Source organism: Ascaphus truei, chromosome 14, assembly GCF_040206685.1.
Source record: "Ascaphus truei isolate aAscTru1 chromosome 14, aAscTru1.hap1, whole genome shotgun sequence".
NCBI classification, from domain to species: Eukaryota; Metazoa; Chordata; class Amphibia; order Anura; family Ascaphidae; genus Ascaphus; species Ascaphus truei.
The window spans coordinates 18729993-18747586 of NC_134496.1; the positions used below are offsets into that span (position 1 = coordinate 18729993).

General features: G+C 51.6%; 1 protein-coding gene across 1 annotated transcript; it reads left to right on the plus strand.

Moving 5' to 3' along the window:
• Positions 1-10479: 10479 nt before the first annotated feature.
• On the plus strand, positions 10480-16309 carry LOC142465377 (solute carrier family 22 member 20-like). Its single transcript, XM_075569349.1, has 10 exons — positions 10480-10934; positions 11530-11633; positions 11958-12112; positions 12648-12816; positions 13002-13125; positions 13294-13409; positions 13691-13905; positions 14577-14685; positions 14964-15167; positions 15705-16309. The coding sequence occupies exons 1-10, from the start codon at positions 10536-10538 to the stop codon at positions 15784-15786; spliced, it is 1677 nt and encodes a 558-aa protein (XP_075425464.1). The 5' UTR covers positions 10480-10535; the 3' UTR covers positions 15787-16309.
• The last annotated feature ends 1285 nt before the right edge of the window (positions 16310-17594 follow it).

The window sequence follows — 17594 nt, forward strand, 5'->3', positions numbered from 1 at the left end:
AGATTCCATATTCCTCTGTCTTCCCCTTTAGTTATGGGATTCATTTCTCCCTTCTTTAGTTGCCTGTCAGTTTCCCCTGTCCCAGCAGCAACGCTGTATGTAAAATGCAACATTATTGCAACATGTTGTTTACACAGCCTGTGTTGGTTGCCTGCAGCTCATATTCTCCTAGCTGAGAGTGGGCTATTCCTACCCCCCTGTCCTTGCTGACAGTTAGTATAGTCCCACTTCCTATCTAGTGTGACCCTTACTCCTCATTTCCTTTTGACCCTGGACTCTGAGTGAGTAACTGCCTGCTATCACCCCAGCAAGGCCTTTTTGTTTTACACTGTCTCATCATTGATACACTGCACAGCAGACAGAGAAGCCCTCTCTCCCCACACTCCATCTACAAGCACCTATCTCCCTGTGTTTTCCCTCAATAAAACCAAGAAAGAGAAAAGGACTTGTCTGTGCTTTGGAAGAGGTGAGACACGAGTTAAGCTACCTGGAGTCATTCACACACCATTCGTGACCCTGGCTTCAGGATAATGATGTCCCTAGACTCCAACTCAGATGTTGACTAATCTTAAAGCTATATTTTGTACATTGTGTCAGACCAACGTTTCAGCACATTAAAGCCTTCATAAGGGTCAATAATACAACACTATAAATTCTCTACCGCTGTCTGCAGACACACAAATCGCTACGGTTCCCTCAGGCGCCAACAGATGATGTGCGCTAGTCATTCAATGCTGTGCCAATGTGTATAATGTCAGCCCCAGCTGATGCTCTGCCACGGAGAGCTTGCAAATCTAATGACAGATATCTGGTGCAGGCAGGACGGTGTCCATGGCTATCTGTCATTCTGCTGATCATAGGGACATATCATGCATGGACATTCATGTGTATCTGACATCCTTCTGATCACTGGGCTCACTGGGCTCACTGGGCTACCGGTCATCCTTCTAATCCCATTGACATGGATGTGTATCTGTCATCCTGATGATCACAGGGACATGTCATGCATAGCTCTCTTCCTGCAGATCATGCATAGCTCTCTTCCTGCAGATCATGCATAGTTCTCTTCCTGCTGATCATGCATAGCTCTCTTCCTGCTGATCATGCATAGCTCTCTTCCTGCTGATCATGCATAGCTCTCTTCCTGCTGATCATGCATAGCTCTCTTCCTGCTGATCATGCATAGCTCTCTTCCTGCTGATCATGCATAGCTCTCTTCCTGCAGATCATGCATAGCTCTCTTCCTGCAGATCATGCATAGCTCTCTTCCTGCTGATCATGCATAGCTCTCTTCCTGCTGATCATGCATAGCTCTCTTCCTGCTGATCATGCATGGCTATTTCTAATGTAATTCCTCAATGTGATATTTTATTACTTACCGTGGCATACACTTCTAATTCCAATTCTAGTCCTCAATGGGACATGCATGGCAATCTGTCATCATACTGCTAATAACTGGGACATGCATGGCTATCTGTCACCATACTGCTAATAACTGGGACAGGCATGGCTATCTGTCATCATACTGCTAATAACTGGGACATGCATGGCTATCTGTCATCATACTGCTAATAACTGGGACATGCATGACTATCTCTCATTGTAATTCTCCTTATTAAATTGGGAGGGACACACTGCATGGGTCATAGCTCCCTTCTGTGTCAGTGTGTCACCCTGCGGGGGAGGAACAGTCTCATAGCTCCTTTCTGTCTGTGTCAGTGTGTCACCCTGCGGGGGGAGGGACAGACTCATAGCTCCCTTCTGTCTGTGTCACCCTGCGGGGGGGGGGGGGGAGGGGAACAGACTCATAGCTCCCTTCTGTCTGTGTCACTGTGTCATCCTGCGGGGGGGAGGGACAGACTCATATCTCCCTTCTGTCTGTATCACTGTGTCACCCTGCGGGGGGAGGGACATACTCATAGCTCCCTTCTGTCTGTGTCACTGTGTCACCCTGCGGGAGGAGGGACAGACTCATAGCTCCCTTCTGTCTGTGTCACTGTGTCACCCTGCAGGGGGAGGGACAGACTCATAGCTCCCTTCTGTCTGTGTCACTGTGTCACCCTGCGGGGGGGGAGGGACAGACTCATAGCTCCCTTCTGCCTGTGTCACTGTGTCACCCTGCGGGGGGAGGGACAGACTCATAGCTCCCTTCTGTCTGTGTCACCCTGCGGGGGGGGGGGGGGGGGGGGGAACAGACTCATAGCTCCCTTCTGTCTGTGTCACTGTGTCATCCTGCGGGGGGGAGGGACAGACTCATATCTCCCTTCTGTCTGTATCACTGTGTCACCCTGCGGGAGGAGGGACAGACTCATAGCTCCCTTCTGTCTGTGTCACTGTGTCACCCTGCAGGGGGAGGGACAGATTCATAGCTCCCTTCTGTCTGTGTCACTGTGTCACCCTGCGGGGGGGAGGGACAGACTCATAGCTCCCTTCTGCCTGTGTCACTGTGTCACCCTGCGGGGGGAGGGACAGACTCATAGCTTCCTTCTGTCTGTGTCATTGTGTCACCCTGCGGAGGGAGGGACAGACTCATAGCTCCCTTCTGTCTGTGTCAGTGTGTCACCCTGCGGGGGGAGGGAGACTCACAGCTCCCTTCTGTCTGTGTCACTGTGTCACCCTGCAGGAGGAGGGGCAGACTCATAGCTCCCTTCTGTCTGTGTCACTATGTCACCCTGCAGGGGGAGGGACAGACTCATAGCTCCCTTCTGTCTGTGTCACTGTGTCACCCTGCGGGGGGAGGGACAGACTCATAGCTTCCTTCTATCTGTGTCACCCTGTGGGGGGAGGGACAGACTCATAGCTCCATTCTGTCTGTGTCACTGTGTCACTCTGCAGGGGGAGGGACAGACTTATAGCTCCCTTCTGTCTGTGTCACTGCGTCACCCTGCGGGGGGAGGGACAGACTCCTAGCTCCCTTTTGTCTCTATCACTGTGTCACCCTACGGGGGGAGGGACAGACTCATAGTTCCCTTCTGTCTGTGTCCCTGTGTCACCCTGCGGGGGGAGGGACAGACACATAGCTCCCTTCTGTCTGTATCACTGTGCCACCCTGCGGTGGGAGGGGCAGACTCATAGCTCCCTTCTGCCTGTGTCACTGTGTCACCCTGCAGGGGGAGGGACAGACTCATAGCTCCCTTCTGTCTGTGTCACTGTGTCACCTTGAAGGGGGGAGGGACAGACTCATAGCTCCCTTCTGTCTGTGTCCCTGTGTCACCCTGTGGGGGGAGGGACAGACTCATAGCTCCCTTCTGTCTGTGTCCCTGTGTCACCCTGCGGGGGGAGGGGCAGACTCATAGCTCCCTTCTGCCTGTGTCCCTGTGTCACCCTGTGGGGGGAGGGACAGACTCATAGCTCCCTTCTGTCTGTGTCCCTGTGTCACCCTGCGGGGGGAGGGGCAGACTCATAGCTCCCTTCTGCCTGTGTCACTGTGTCACCCTGCAGGGGGAGGGACAGACTCATAGCTCCCTTCTGTCTGTGTCACTGTGTCACCTTGAGGGGGGGAGGGACAGACTCATAGCTCCCTTCTGTCTGTGTCCCTGTGTCACCCTGTGGGGGGAGGGACAGACTCATAGCTCCCTTCTGCCTGTGTCACTGTGTCACCCTGCGGGGGGAGGGACAGACTCATAGCTCCCTTCTGTCTGTGTCACCCTGCGGGGGGGGGGGAACAGACTCATAGCTCCCTTCTGTCTGTGTCACTGTGTCATCCTGCGGGGGGGAGGGACAGACTCATATCTCCCTTCTGTCTGTATCACTGTGTCACCCTGCGGGGGGAGGGACAGACTCATAGCTCCCTTCTGTCTGTGTCACTGTGTCACCCTGCGGGGGGAGGGACAGACTCATAGCTCCCTTCTGTCTGTGTCACTGTGTCACCCTGCAGGGGGAGGGACAGACTCATAGCTCCCTTCTGTCTGTGTCACTGTGTCACCCTGCGGGGGGGGAGGGACAGACTCATAGCTCCCTTCTGTCTGTGTCATTGTGTCACCCTGCGGAGGGAGGGACAGACTCATAGCTCCCTTCTGTCTGTGTCAGTGTGTCACCCTGCGGGGGGAGGGAGACTCACAGCTCCCTTCTGTCTGTGTCACTGTGTCACCCTGCAGGAGGAGGGGCAGACTCATAGCTCCCTTCTGTCTGTGTCACTATGTCACCCTGTGGGGGAGGGACAGACTCATAGCGCCCTTCTGTCTGTGTCACCCTGCAGGGGGAGGGACAGACTCATAGCTCCCTTCTGTCTGTGTCACTGTGTCACCCTGCGGGGGGAGGGACAGACTCATAGCTTCCTTCTGTCTGTGTCACCCTGTGGGGGGAGGGACAGACTCATAGCTCCATTCTGTCTGTGTCACTGTGTCACTCTGCAGGGGGAGGGACAGACTCATAGCTCCCTTCTGTCTGTGTCACTGCGTCACCCTGCGGGGGGAGGGACAGACTCCTAGCTCCCTTCTGTCTCTATCACTGTGTCACCCTACGGGGGGAGGGAAAGACTCATAGCTCCCTTCTGTCTGTGTCCCTGTGTCACCCTGCGGGGGGAGGGACAGACACATAGCTCCCTTCTGTCTGTATCACTGTGCCACCCTGCGGTGGGAGGGGCAGACTCATAGCTCCCTTCTGCCTGTGTCACTGTGTCACCTTGAGGGGGGGAGGGACAGACTCATAGCTCCCTTCTGTCTGTGTCCCTGTGTCACCCTGCGGGGGGAGGGACAGACTCATAGCTCCCTTCTGTCTGTGTCCCTGTGTCACCCTGAGGGGGGAGGGACAGACTCATAGCTCCATTCTGTCTGTGTCCCTGTGTCACCCTGGGGTGGGGGGGGGAGGGACAGACTCATAGCTCCCTTCTGTCTGTGTCCCTGTGTCACCCTGTGGGGGGAGGGACAGACTCATAGCTCCCTTCTGTCTGTGTCCCTGTGTCACCCTGTGGGGGGAGGGACAGACTCATAGCTCCATTCTGTCTGTGTCACTGTGTCACCCTGCAGGGGGAGGGACAGACTCATAGCTCCCTTCTGTCTGTGTCACTGTGTCACCCTGCGGGGGGGGAGGGACAGACTCATAGCTCCCTTCTGCCTGTGTCACTGTGTCACCCTGCGGGGGGAGGGACAGACTCATAGCTCCCTTCTGTCTGTGTCACCCTGCGGGGGGGGGGGGGAACAGACTCATAGCTCCCTTCTGTCTGTGTCACTGTGTCATCCTGCGGGGGGGAGGGACAGACTCATATCTCCCTTCTGTCTGTATCACTGTGTCACCCTGCGGGAGGAGGGACAGACTCATAGCTCCCTTCTGTCTGTGTCACTGTGTCACCCTGCAGGGGGAGGGACAGACTCATAGCTCCCTTCTGTCTGTGTCACTGTGTCACCCTGCGGGGGGGAGGGACAGACTCATAGCTCCCTTCTGCCTGTGTCACTGTGTCACCCTGCGGGGGGAGGGACAGACTCATAGCTTCCTTCTGTCTGTGTCATTGTGTCACCCTGCGGAGGGAGGGACAGACTCATAGCTCCCTTCTGTCTGTGTCAGTGTGTCACCCTGCGGGGGGAGGGAGACTCACAGCTCCCTTCTGTCTGTGTCACTATGTCACCCTGCAGGAGGAGGGGCAGACTCATAGCTCCCTTCTGTCTGTGTCACTATGTCACCCTGCAGGGGGAGGGACAGACTCATAGCTCCCTTCTGTCTGTGTCACTGTGTAACCCTGCGGGGGGAGGGACAGACTCATAGCTTCCTTCTATCTGTGTCACCCTGTGGGGGGAGGGACAGACTCATAGCTCCATTCTGTCTGTGTCACTGTGTCACTCTGCAGGGGGAGGGACAGACTTATAGCTCCCTTCTGTCTGTGTCACTGCGTCACCCTGCGGGGGGAGGGACAGACTCCTAGCTCCCTTTTGTCTCTATCACTGTGTCACCCTACGGGGGGAGGGACAGACTCATAGTTCCCTTCTGTCTGTGTCCCTGTGTCACCCTGCGGGGGGAGGGACAGACACATAGCTCCCTTCTGTCTGTATCACTGTGCCACCCTGCGGTGGGAGGGGCAGACTCATAGCTCCCTTCTGCCTGTGTCACTGTGTCACCCTGCAGGGGGAGGGACAGACTCATAGCTCCCTTCTGTCTGTGTCACTGTGTCACCTTGAGGGGGGGAGGGACAGACTCATAGCTCCCTTCTGTCTGTGTCCCTGTGTCACCCTGTGGGGGGAGGGACAGACTCATAGCTCCCTTCTGTCTGTGTCCCTGTGTCACCCTGCGGGGGGAGGGGCAGACTCATAGCTCCCTTCTGCCTGTGTCCCTGTGTCACCCTGTGGGGGGAGGGACAGACTCATAGCTCCCTTCTGTCTGTGTCCCTGTGTCACCCTGCGGGGGGAGGGGCAGACTCATAGCTCCCTTCTGCCTGTGTCACTGTGTCACCCTGCAGGGGGAGGGACAGACTCATAGCTCCCTTCTGTCTGTGTCACTGTGTCACCTTGAGGGGGGGAGGGACAGACTCATAGCTCCCTTCTGTCTGTGTCCCTGTGTCACCCTGTGGGGGGAGGGACAGACTCATAGCTCCCTTCTGCCTGTGTCACTGTGTCACCCTGCGGGGGGAGGGACAGACTCATAGCTCCCTTCTGTCTGTGTCACCCTGCGGGGGGGGGGGGGGGGAACAGACTCATAGCTCCCTTCTGTCTGTGTCACTGTGTCATCCTGCGGGGGGGAGGGACAGACTCATATCTCCCTTCTGTCTGTATCACTGTGTCACCCTGCGGGGGGAGGGACAGACTCATAGCTCCCTTCTGTCTGTGTCACTGTGTCACCCTGCGGGGGGAGGGACAGACTCATAGCTCCCTTCTGTCTGTGTCACTGTGTCACCCTGCAGGGGGAGGGACAGACTCATAGCTCCCTTCTGTCTGTGTCACTGTGTCACCCTGCGGGGGGGGAGGGACAGACTCATAGCTCCCTTCTGTCTGTGTCATTGTGTCACCCTGCGGAGGGAGGGACAGACTCATAGCTCCCTTCTGTCTGTGTCAGTGTGTCACCCTGCGGGGGGAGGGAGACTCACAGCTCCCTTCTGTCTGTGTCACTGTGTCACCCTGCAGGAGGAGGGGCAGACTCATAGCTCCCTTCTGTCTGTGTCACTATGTCACCCTGTGGGGGAGGGACAGACTCATAGCGCCCTTCTGTCTGTGTCACCCTGCAGGGGGAGGGACAGACTCATAGCTCCCTTCTGTCTGTGTCACTGTGTCACCCTGCGGGGGGAGGGACAGACTCATAGCTTCCTTCTGTCTGTGTCACCCTGTGGGGGGAGGGACAGACTCATAGCTCCATTCTGTCTGTGTCACTGTGTCACTCTGCAGGGGGAGGGACAGACTCATAGCTCCCTTCTGTCTGTGTCACTGCGTCACCCTGCGGGGGGAGGGACAGACTCCTAGCTCCCTTCTGTCTCTATCACTGTGTCACCCTACGGGGGGAGGGAAAGACTCATAGCTCCCTTCTGTCTGTGTCCCTGTGTCACCCTGCGGGGGGAGGGACAGACACATAGCTCCCTTCTGTCTGTATCACTGTGCCACCCTGCGGTGGGAGGGGCAGACTCATAGCTCCCTTCTGCCTGTGTCACTGTGTCACCTTGAGGGGGGGAGGGACAGACTCATAGCTCCCTTCTGTCTGTGTCCCTGTGTCACCCTGCGGGGGAGGGACGGACACATAGCTCCCTTCTGTCTGTGTCCCTGTGTCACCCTGCGGGGGGAGGGACAGACTCATAGCTCCCTTCTGTCTGTGTCCCTGTGTCACCCTGAGGGGGGAGGGACAGACTCATAGCTCCATTCTGTCTGTGTCCCTGTGTCACCCTGGGGTGGGGGGGGCAGGGACAGACTCATAGCTCCCTTCTGTCTGTGTCCCTGTGTCACCCTGTGGGGGGAGGGACAGACTCATAGCTCCCTTCTGTCTGTGTCCCTGTGTCACCCTGTGGGGGGAGGGACAGACTCATAGCTCCATTCTGTCTGTGTCACTGTGTCACCCTGCAGGGGGAGGGACAGACTCATAGCTCCCTTCTGTCTGTGTCACTGTGTCACTCTGCAGGGGGAGGGACAGACTCGTAGCTCCCTTCTGCCTGTGTCACTGTGTCACCCTGCGGGGGGAGGGACAGACTCATAGCTCCCTTCTGTCTGTGTCACTGCGTCACCCTTCGGGGGGAGGGACAGACTCATAGCTCCATTCTGTCTGTGTCACTGTGTCACCCTGCAGGAGGAGGGACAGACTCATAGCTCCCTTCTGTCTGTGTCACTGTGTCACTCTGCAGGGGGAGGGACAGACTCGTAGCTCCCTTCTGCCTGTGTCACTGTGTCACCCTGCGGGGGGAGGGACAGACTCATAGCTCCCTTCTGTCTGTGTCACTGCGTCACCCTTCGGGGGGAGGGACAGACTCATAGCTCCCTTCTGCCTGTGTCACTGTGTCACCCTGCAGGGGGAGGGACAGACTCATAGCTCCCTTCTGTCTGTGTCACTGTGTCACCCTGCAGGGGGAGGGATAGACTCATAGCTCCCTTCTGTCTGTGTCCCTGTGTCACCCTGTGGGGGGAGGGACAGACTCATAGCTCCCTTCTGTCTGTGTCCCTGTGTCACCCTGTGGGGGGAGGGACAGACTCATAGCTCCCTTCTGTCTGTGTCCCTGTGTCACCCTGCGGGTGGAGGAACAGACTCATAGCTCCCTTCTGTCTGTGTCACCCTGCGGGGGGAGGCACAGACTGATAGCTCCCTTTTACATTATGTGCTGCCCTACTAAATGTCAGCGCCTTATAAATAAACATAATTAAAACGTATGCACAACTACTTAATTGAATGAGTACTGTATTCAGATGAGTATAAATGGGCCTTTTATTGGGAATGGGGAATATGCCAGCTTGTGATGGGTTTTAGTGTAGGAGACATCATTTAACGACTTTCTCACAGTGACTATGGATAAGGGTACAGTACAGCGTGTGCCGGATTCTCACCGTGGGACAGTTTCATTGTCTGGGCTTTGCAGCCAGTCTTCAAACCAGCCTCATCCAGATAAGCAGCATTCCCATGAGGAGCGGGACTGGGAGACAAAGAGGGGGGAGAGAGAGAGGGGAGAGGGGTGATAGAGAGAGGTGGGGAGGGAGGGAGAGAGAGAGAGGAGAGAGGAGGGGGGAGAGATAGGGAGGGGAGAGAGGGGAGAAGGAGGGAGGGGAGGGGGGACAGAGAGGGGAGACAGAGAGGGGAGGGGGAGAGAGAGGTGGGAGAGAAAGAGGGGAGGGGGGAAGGAAGAAGGGGGGAAGGAAGAGGGGGGAGGGAGAGAGGGGAGGGGGATAGGGAGAGAGGGGGATAGGGGAAGGGGAGATAGGGGGGAAAGGGGAGGTGGGAGTGAGAGGAGGGGGTGGGAGAGAGGGGGGAGAGAAAGATGAACAGAGAGTGAGGGAGACGAGAGAGAGACAGAGAGGATGGAGATGAGTGAAAGATCTGAAGAAAATGGTGAATGGTGGAAAGAAAGAAGAAATGAGAATGACGAGAGAGAGAGAGAGAGAGAGAGAGAGAGAGAGAATGGAGGAAGATTAAATTAAGCGTTAGAGAAAGATAGTGAGGGAGAGATAGAGAAAGAAACGAGAGAGGGAATTGGAAAGAAAAAGGAGTTTTGAGAGGAAGGAAAATATGTTGAAGGATTATAGTCTAGTTTTCCAATAACCTGTTGCCCATCACTTTATGCCATGTGTGTGGCTGCAGAGACTGGCACATGAGGAGGAGCTGGGCACATGCCAAGAAACCATTGATCTAGCAGAATCATGTGGTTGGCAAAAGCATTTTAGTGGTGGCATCTTCCAGCTTCCTCCTGTAAACAAAGGAGCCAAAAATACTTTGACTTAACTCTTTGTATCATTGGGTCCGGGCTGTGCCAGCTGTGGCTTCTCTTGCCCAGGCGAGAGACGGGTATTTCAAAACACTTTTGGACAGAGTGTTATACTGAGGGTGCTGGGGACATTCCTGGAGTTTCATTATGGAAAGAACAAAGAATGGGGATAAGAAAAGGGGAACATCAGCCAACGCTGGGAGGATCAGTATTTCATAGAAATGCAGAGCAAAGGGGGAGCAAAGAGAGAGGGAGAGAGAGAAGGTCAGAGATATCAGAGAGAGAGAGACAGAAACATAAAGAGGTGTGACAGAGGTGTGAGAGAGAAAACAATACAGAGCGAGAGTCACTGTAATAGAAGAGGAGAGGACAGAGAGAGTGGGAGAGTGAGAAGAGAGAGAGAGAAGAGAGAGAGAGAGACAGAGAGAGGGGGGTTTGGAAGACAGAGAACAGAGTATCTCAATCAACCTACAGATAACGAATCTATGAGATTTTAGGTTTTCTAACTAGGGTGAAGATACTCTAGAATTCTCAACAATCTCCAGGACAACTTGACCCATTGTAGCCTTTTACTTGGTCAGGATACACATTTGAATGGTGCCACTGTAGACTTCTAGCCCAGTTTGGGATGAAATTCAAGATTAAATGACTATCAGCATAACTGTCCGTGGAAAGCCCTTTGCGATATAGATTGGAAGGTGCCCTCACTAGTTGGACAGCCATGGCTTTCAATGATATCCTGGAGTCTCTGGGTGGCGTTGGGTGTTTTCAAATATTGCACACCATTCTACTTTTGGTACCTGTGGCCCTGATAACTACCCATAACCTCCTCCAGAACTTCACTGGGGCGGTGCCTGCTCACCACTGTCGGATCCCCTCCAGACTTGCCCGGCAACATGAAATCAACTCCACCAAGGATCTAGACCGAGCAGAGCTCATGAAGTTCATCCCACTGGACCAGTACCAGAGACCCGAGAGGTGCATCCAATACAGAGTGACCCCGAGCTGGCACTTTCTCCCCAACGCAACGGTCAAGGGCTGGAGAGAGATGGGTACAGAGTCTTGCAGAGAAGGGTGGACCTATGATCAGAGTGTATTCTCCTCAACCATCACTACCGAGGTACTGTAGGACTGAGACCAGTTATCAGGGACAGTCTCAGACAGTCCTGGGTGTATATATAATATAGTGTGACCTTCTGATTCTAGATTTTCAGGGACAGTCTCAGACAGTCCTGCATTTTCTATCTAATGTAGGGTTATCTCCTGACTCCAGATTATCAGAACAGGCTCAGACAGTCCTGATGTTATATGTAATGTAGGGTGACCACCTGATTGCAGATGATCAGAACAGGCTCAGATAGAGTTCAGGGTTTATATCTAATATAATGGGACCTCCTGACTGCAGAGTAACAGGGACAGGATCAGGCAATCCTGGGTTAATATCTAATGTATAAAGATAATGAATTAATAATAACAACATGTTCTTGTATAGCTTACGTAGTGCTTTACAGAGACATTTTGCAGGCACATGTCCCTGTGGACTTTACAATTTTTTTTTGGTGCCTGAGGCACAGGGAGATAAAGTGACTTGCCCGAGGTCCCAAGGAGCCGACACTGGGAATTAAAACTCAGTACCAGTCAGTGTCTTTTCTCACTGAGCCACTCCTCCTTATTTAATAATTATAATTGTAATACATACACCCTTATTCTTGCAGTGGAACCTGGTTTGTAACCAACACTCCTGGAAGCAGGTGGCACATGCCATTTACATGACGGGGGTGTTTTTGGGGGCCCTTGTATTTGGCAGTCTGGCTGACAGGTGAGTGATTTAAGGTTATTCATATAATTCAGTACTAGGGGTGCCAGGCTCCTTACTCTGCTAGTTTACCCTCTGCTATCCAACCCTAGAGTTGCGAGTTTCTCTGTGTCCTGCCCCAAAAGTCTCAGGTTCTCTATCCCTGTGACAGCCTTGGAGGTGCCTGGCTCTGTATCCCTATGTCAGCCCTACAGATGCCATGCTCTGTATCCTCCGTACTGTGTCAGTCTTAGAGGTGCCAGGCTCTGTACCTGTGTCCCAGCCCCAGTGGTGCCGGGCAATGTACCCCTGACCATGCCCACCTTGGTAAGCCCGCTCTCTCCTCAGATTGGGCCGGATGGAGATCCTGACATGGTCCTACCTCCAGATGGGCATTGCTGGCAGCTGCGCGGCATTCCTGCCCTCCTTCGATGCCTATTGCGCCTTCCGCTTCCTCTGCGGCGTGGCATCGTCAGCCATCACCGTCAACACCATCTCCCTGAGTGAGTTCTCAGATTAGATTGTAAGATCTCAAACCGAGGGGAATATTGAACCTGAATTGTACTATGTAGGGTTACTAAAAGTGATATATAAGGTCAGAGGGTCAGTGGCCCTTTCTTCTTATCTGATAAGAGTACGTCTCACGTTCGGAATTTCTAATATAAGTTAACAGGGTGAGTGGCATCTTCTTTGTATGTAATACGAGTGTCTCAGTCGCAGGATTGTTTAAAGTTAATAAGGATAGCTTTTATGTGTTGAGACAGCAACACACACATGGGATTCTTACAAGTGATTGATAGAAGAGGTCAGAAAAGAGCCACGTTGGAGCTTTGAATTGGTGATAATCGTGGGATACATACCACAAAACATACAAAAAGGTACCACTAGTGGCTAAGCTATTCAGCTCTGCTGAATGAGGCATTCAGATAATCTCTCAGTCCTGCATTATATTAGACAAAGTAGCTGACAATTTGTGTCAGCGGTGGGATAAATGCTAGGAATTGTATTTGGTAGAATAACGCTCTCTCCTTTCATCAGTCTTGGAGTGGATGCCTAAATGGGGTCGGACGCTGGCAGGGAATTTTTTTGGCTTCTCATACTCGCTTGGACAGATTGCGCTTGCCGCAGTAGCATTCAAGATCCGAGACTGGCGTTGGTTACAGTTTGCGGTCTCTGCTCCCTTCTGCATCTTCTTCATCTATTCCTGGTATGTGCCCATTCAAGATGACAATCTCCCCTACGTTCCACCTGGTTATTGGAGCATCTCAGAGTACGCATCACCTTTCATAAAGTTGGAGGGGACAGGGGAAATTGTAAGGCAGTAGTGAAGAGGGGGCTAATTTTGAGTGGGCCATTGTTTTTTATTCCTAACCCCCTCTGACCATGATTTAGGTGGCTACCAGAATCCGCACGCTGGCTCATCCTCCGAGACAGACCCCACCAGGCTTTGAAAAATCTGCGCAAGGCTGCCCGTCTCAACAGGAAGTGGGAGGAGGGAGAGAAGCTGACCGCAGAGGTAAATACACAGAATAAATATCTCTAGGGCCAAGATGGTTTGATGAATGGAGATTTTGGTTGAGCTATTGACTACCTTCCAGGTGTCTTTTGTTATTTATCGCTTTTAGTCCCGTGTATTACTACCCTGTTTATTTGCTGGCATCCTCTGAAATTTTTTATTCTGCAGATGCTACGGTTTGAGATGCATAAGGAAATTCTAGAAATAAGGTCCTCTCATTCTGTCATGGACCTGGTTCGCACCCCGGCTATGAGACGCATCTCCCTCTGCCTTATCTTGGTTTGGTAAGTCCCTAAGACATGATGGATGCCACTTCTGCCATTAATTTATTGTATTGTCTCCCCTTCTTTCTGTCCATATGGTAAATTAATTAAACATATCATGGTCATCAGGTCACTTTCTTCCTAAGTGGGACTGACCCTTTTAGCCATGTAACACATCACTGTCATTAGGTCATTTTGAAACTGTGCGACTAACCCTTTTTCCCATTGAACATGTCACTGTCATTGAGATACCTTGTTCCTATTTTGGATGGATGCTTTAAAAGTGCCTTATTTCCCACCAGGTTTTCCACTAACTTTGCCTACTATGGGCTGAGCATGGACCTCCAGAATTTCGGGTTAAACATCTTCCTGGCCCAGGCTCTGTTTGGGGGAGTGGAAGTGGCAGCCAAGTTACTTGTCATGGTGGCGATGACCTTTGTTGGACGGCGTGTCATGCAGTTTATGTCTCTGGTCCTTGCTGGGGTGATGGTTGTGGCCTACGGCTTTATACCTCAAGGTGAAGCGCCTAAGCCTTAAGGATCTTGCTCATGTAGTGATCCTAGCTGTGCACCAGAAGAGCTCAAATCTTCTAGTACTGCCCCAAAGGAACTCTCATCCTCTAGCTCTAGTCACAAGAACTCTAAGCTTCTATTGGGGACCCCAAAGAGCTCTTGGCTTCTAAACCCACCCCCAAGGAACTCTCAGCTCCTAACTCCACCCCTGATGAGTTCTTGGTTTCTGATACTGCCTCCAAGGAACTCTTCCCTCCCAAAGAGCTCTCAGCTCATAGTCACATCCACAGGGTCTCTCAGCATTTAACCCTGCCACCACAGAGCTCCCAGATTCTAGCCTCACACCTGAGGAGCTCTTAGGCTCCAATCTAGCCCCTTTCATAAAGAGCTCTTAGCTCCTAGCCCCACCCCAATAGCTTTCTGCTTCGAACTCTGCCCCTGTAAAGGTATTGACTCTTAATACCACCCTAAGAAACTGTCTGCTTCTAACCCATCTTCTTTAGAGCTACTAACTCTTAACTACATTCCTTAGGATCTTACAGCTTCTTATTCTGCCCTCGCAGAACTTTGAGATCACTTATTGCTCTGACCAATTAGCTCTCGCAGTCGCAGAGCCTGTAATATGAACCCTGTAGAGCTGTTGGACTCATTCCTTGCCCTGTTATTTTCCCCCCAGACATGAAGATGCTGTGTACAGTCTTAGCAGTGACAGGGAAAGCTTTACTGGCGTGTTCCCTTACATGCATGTACCTGTACACAGGAGAGCTGTACCCCACAGAAATTAGGTAACCTCAGTGTGGGAGGGCTGGGAGAAAGGGAGGTGTAGTGAATGTGTAAGTGTGGGGAATCAGTACAGGAACAGCAGAGAGATATGCAGTTGTGTGTAGTGGTCTGTACAAGAATAGCAGGGAGGACTGCAGGGCAGGATGGAGGGGCACTGGCAGACCTGTGTATAGGGTCAGCATAGAGTTAGCAGAGAGGGCTGCAGATACAGTGACAGAACTACATGTGGGGGGATCAGCACAGGAATAGCAGAGCGTCACCATCATTCTGTCCCTCGCAGACAGACTGGAATGGGCTTCAGCGCCATGAATGCCCGGCTGGGCTCTGCTGTGGCATCCGTCCTTCACCTGACAGGGGATTTCTCCTCTTCCATCCTCCCCCTGATCTTTGGGGTCACCCCGATTGTGGCCGGTTTCTTCTCCTGCTTCCTGATGGAGACTAGAGACTCCCCACTCCCCGACACCATCCACGACGTGGAGAGCAGGTCAGATGGGGAATATAAAGTAGCTGAACTGGGACCAGGAGAATACAGTCCTGGCACACAAGAGGGACTATCTGATTTCATGCTTCTTTCTCTTTATCTTCTCTCTTCCTTTTTCCCCTCCACTCAATTCCCTTTCCTCCCATTCTCTTCTCTTCCTTCTCCCCTCACACTCTGTTCTCTTCTCCCTTCCCTCCTCTTCCTGCCCTTTCCACCTCTCTTCTTCTCTCCTCTCATCGCTCCCTCAGTCACAATTGTTCTATGTCCCCTCTTTCTCCTATCTCTTCATGCTTACTATTTCCTACTCCTCTGTCTCTCTGTCTCTCACAAGATAAAGTGTACCAGAGCAGGGAGTAGGAGGGCTCAGTGAGTAAAGACAATGATACTGAGTTTGAAACAGGGGAATCTGGGAATTCTCAGTGTCGGCTCCTTGTGACCTTGGGCAAGTCACTTTATCTCCCTGTGCCTCAGGCACCAAAATCATAGAGTGTCTTTGTATATTGAATTATTTTTCACTAATTGAGAATCTTTATTCCACAGGTTGAATAATAGGAGCTCAGACTCTGAAGAGTCAGAAGATGAGGAGTTAACATGTGAACTGTATCTGAAGGAAGTCCTTTAGTCGACCAATGTAACAAATTACCCAGAAGACCTGGGGAACAGAGCCGGAGACTTCAGACACTTCACGGCAAACCTTTGTAGGACAGCTGTGAACCTATGTTGGAAGTTGTTTATCTGTTGATAGTCATGCTGCCTATGGAAAGGAGAGTCCCGTCCAAAGCAGCACTGAAATTATTTATGGGACTGGAGATTTGTTATACTAGCAGTTGGCACTCTGATAGTTCAAGTAGGTGTAGGTGTTTGTCCCATAATCATGTACAAGAAAGAGGCAGATCCCATGGGAAACGAAGAGACAGCACTCGGTTGTAATCCAAAAATATATATTAGGTAAAAATAGCGCACAAAGTGACCCAACGTTTCGGACCTCTGAGAGGGACCTTCTTCGGGGGAGTGTATGTGTATATGGGTGTATGCGTAAAAACAAAAACAAATTACAGTAATTACAAGGATAGACGGGGTCATGAACATGGAGAGACTGACAGCCATGCTGAGGCAAAGAATGCCTCAATTTTATAGAACCTGGGAGCCTTGGCCGGGGTCGGGTGCCCCGACACTGGTGCAAGCCCTACTGCAACACTAGAACCCTTACTACCGAGGGCCGATGCGCCCCCCCCTGCCACAATCTCCCCCCCTCCCCTCACCCCTCCCCCTCCGCTTGTTCCCCATGTCGTTCCCAACTATCTACCCACCCCTCGTCATCCCCTCTCTTTTCACCACTGTAAATGGAAAATAGGTTTATTGTGTGTCTCCAAATGCCTCCCTGTTATGTGCCGGTAATTTGTTTCTTTGCAAACTGTTCTACCATGTTGTGATTGTTATACCTGTCAGGGCATCAAAAGACACCAATAAAGGAAAAATATTTAAAAAAAAAAAAAAATACAAAAACAAATCAGCGCTAGGACTAGCACAAGGCTGAATATATGTGAATGTGAATAAATATATTATGGTGAAATATATAAATATATATCAGGTAGTGATCAAGGAGAAAAAGGCTAGTAGGATGCAGCTCTAAGAAGGATATGCCTCTCCTAGGTAATTTGGAAAAAGAAAAAAAGCGCAATCCTGTTTAGCTGTAAAAAAATCTGGATAATTTATTGTGGGCAAGAGAAGCTTGGTTGCTGGACAAACAGATAAAAACAAACACAATGTATGCAATGAAACACAATGTATATAAAAACACAACAAAAGATGTACAGGCATACCCCGGTTTAAGGACACTCACTTTAAGTACACTCGCGAGTAAGGAGATATCGCCCAATAGGCAAACGGCAGCTCACGCATGCGCCTGTCAGCATGTCCTGAACTGCAATACCGGCTCCCTACTTGTACCGAAGCTGTGCGCAAGCGGGGAGACTATAGAGCCTGATACACATGTGTTATTTACATCAGTTAAACACGTATATAACGATTGCAGTACAGTACATGCATCGATAAGTGGGGAAAAGGTTGTGCTTCACTTTAAGTACATTTTCGCTTTACATACATGCTCTGGTCCCATTGCGTACATTAATGCGGGGTATGCCTGTATATATTGAGGAGAAAAAAATTGATGTATATCCAAAAAAAGTCCAATAGATGTTTTGTGAAGGAGTAATAAAGGCTGTGGGTGATATATCCCTTGAATGCATAGCCAATGAAAATAGCAACAAATGAGGAGTATAGGTTAGCCGTGAAGTGGATCGGTGTTGGTAAATAAAGTTGCAGTATAAGGCTGATGGGCGTCTTCTGTTACATGGATAACTGGACATCAACAGATAAAGGCAGAAGTGGGTAATGGAACGGTCTCACCAGGTAGTGTATCCGCGATGA

What these genes read in the sequence shown, in the direction of transcription:
- LOC142465377 (XM_075569349.1), top strand. Translation starts at nt 10,536, where the DNA reads ATGGCTTTCAATGATATCCTGGAGTCTCTGGGTGGCGTTGGGTGTTTT. An exon ending in CGTCAACACCATCTCCCTGA is followed by an intron (nt 12,113 to 12,647) that starts GTGAGTTCTCAG and finishes TCCTTTCATCAG; the next exon opens with TCTTGGAGTGGATGCCTAAA. An exon ending in CTACGGCTTTATACCTCAAG is followed by an intron (nt 13,906 to 14,576) that starts GTGAAGCGCCTA and finishes TTTTCCCCCCAG; the next exon opens with ACATGAAGATGCTGTGTACA.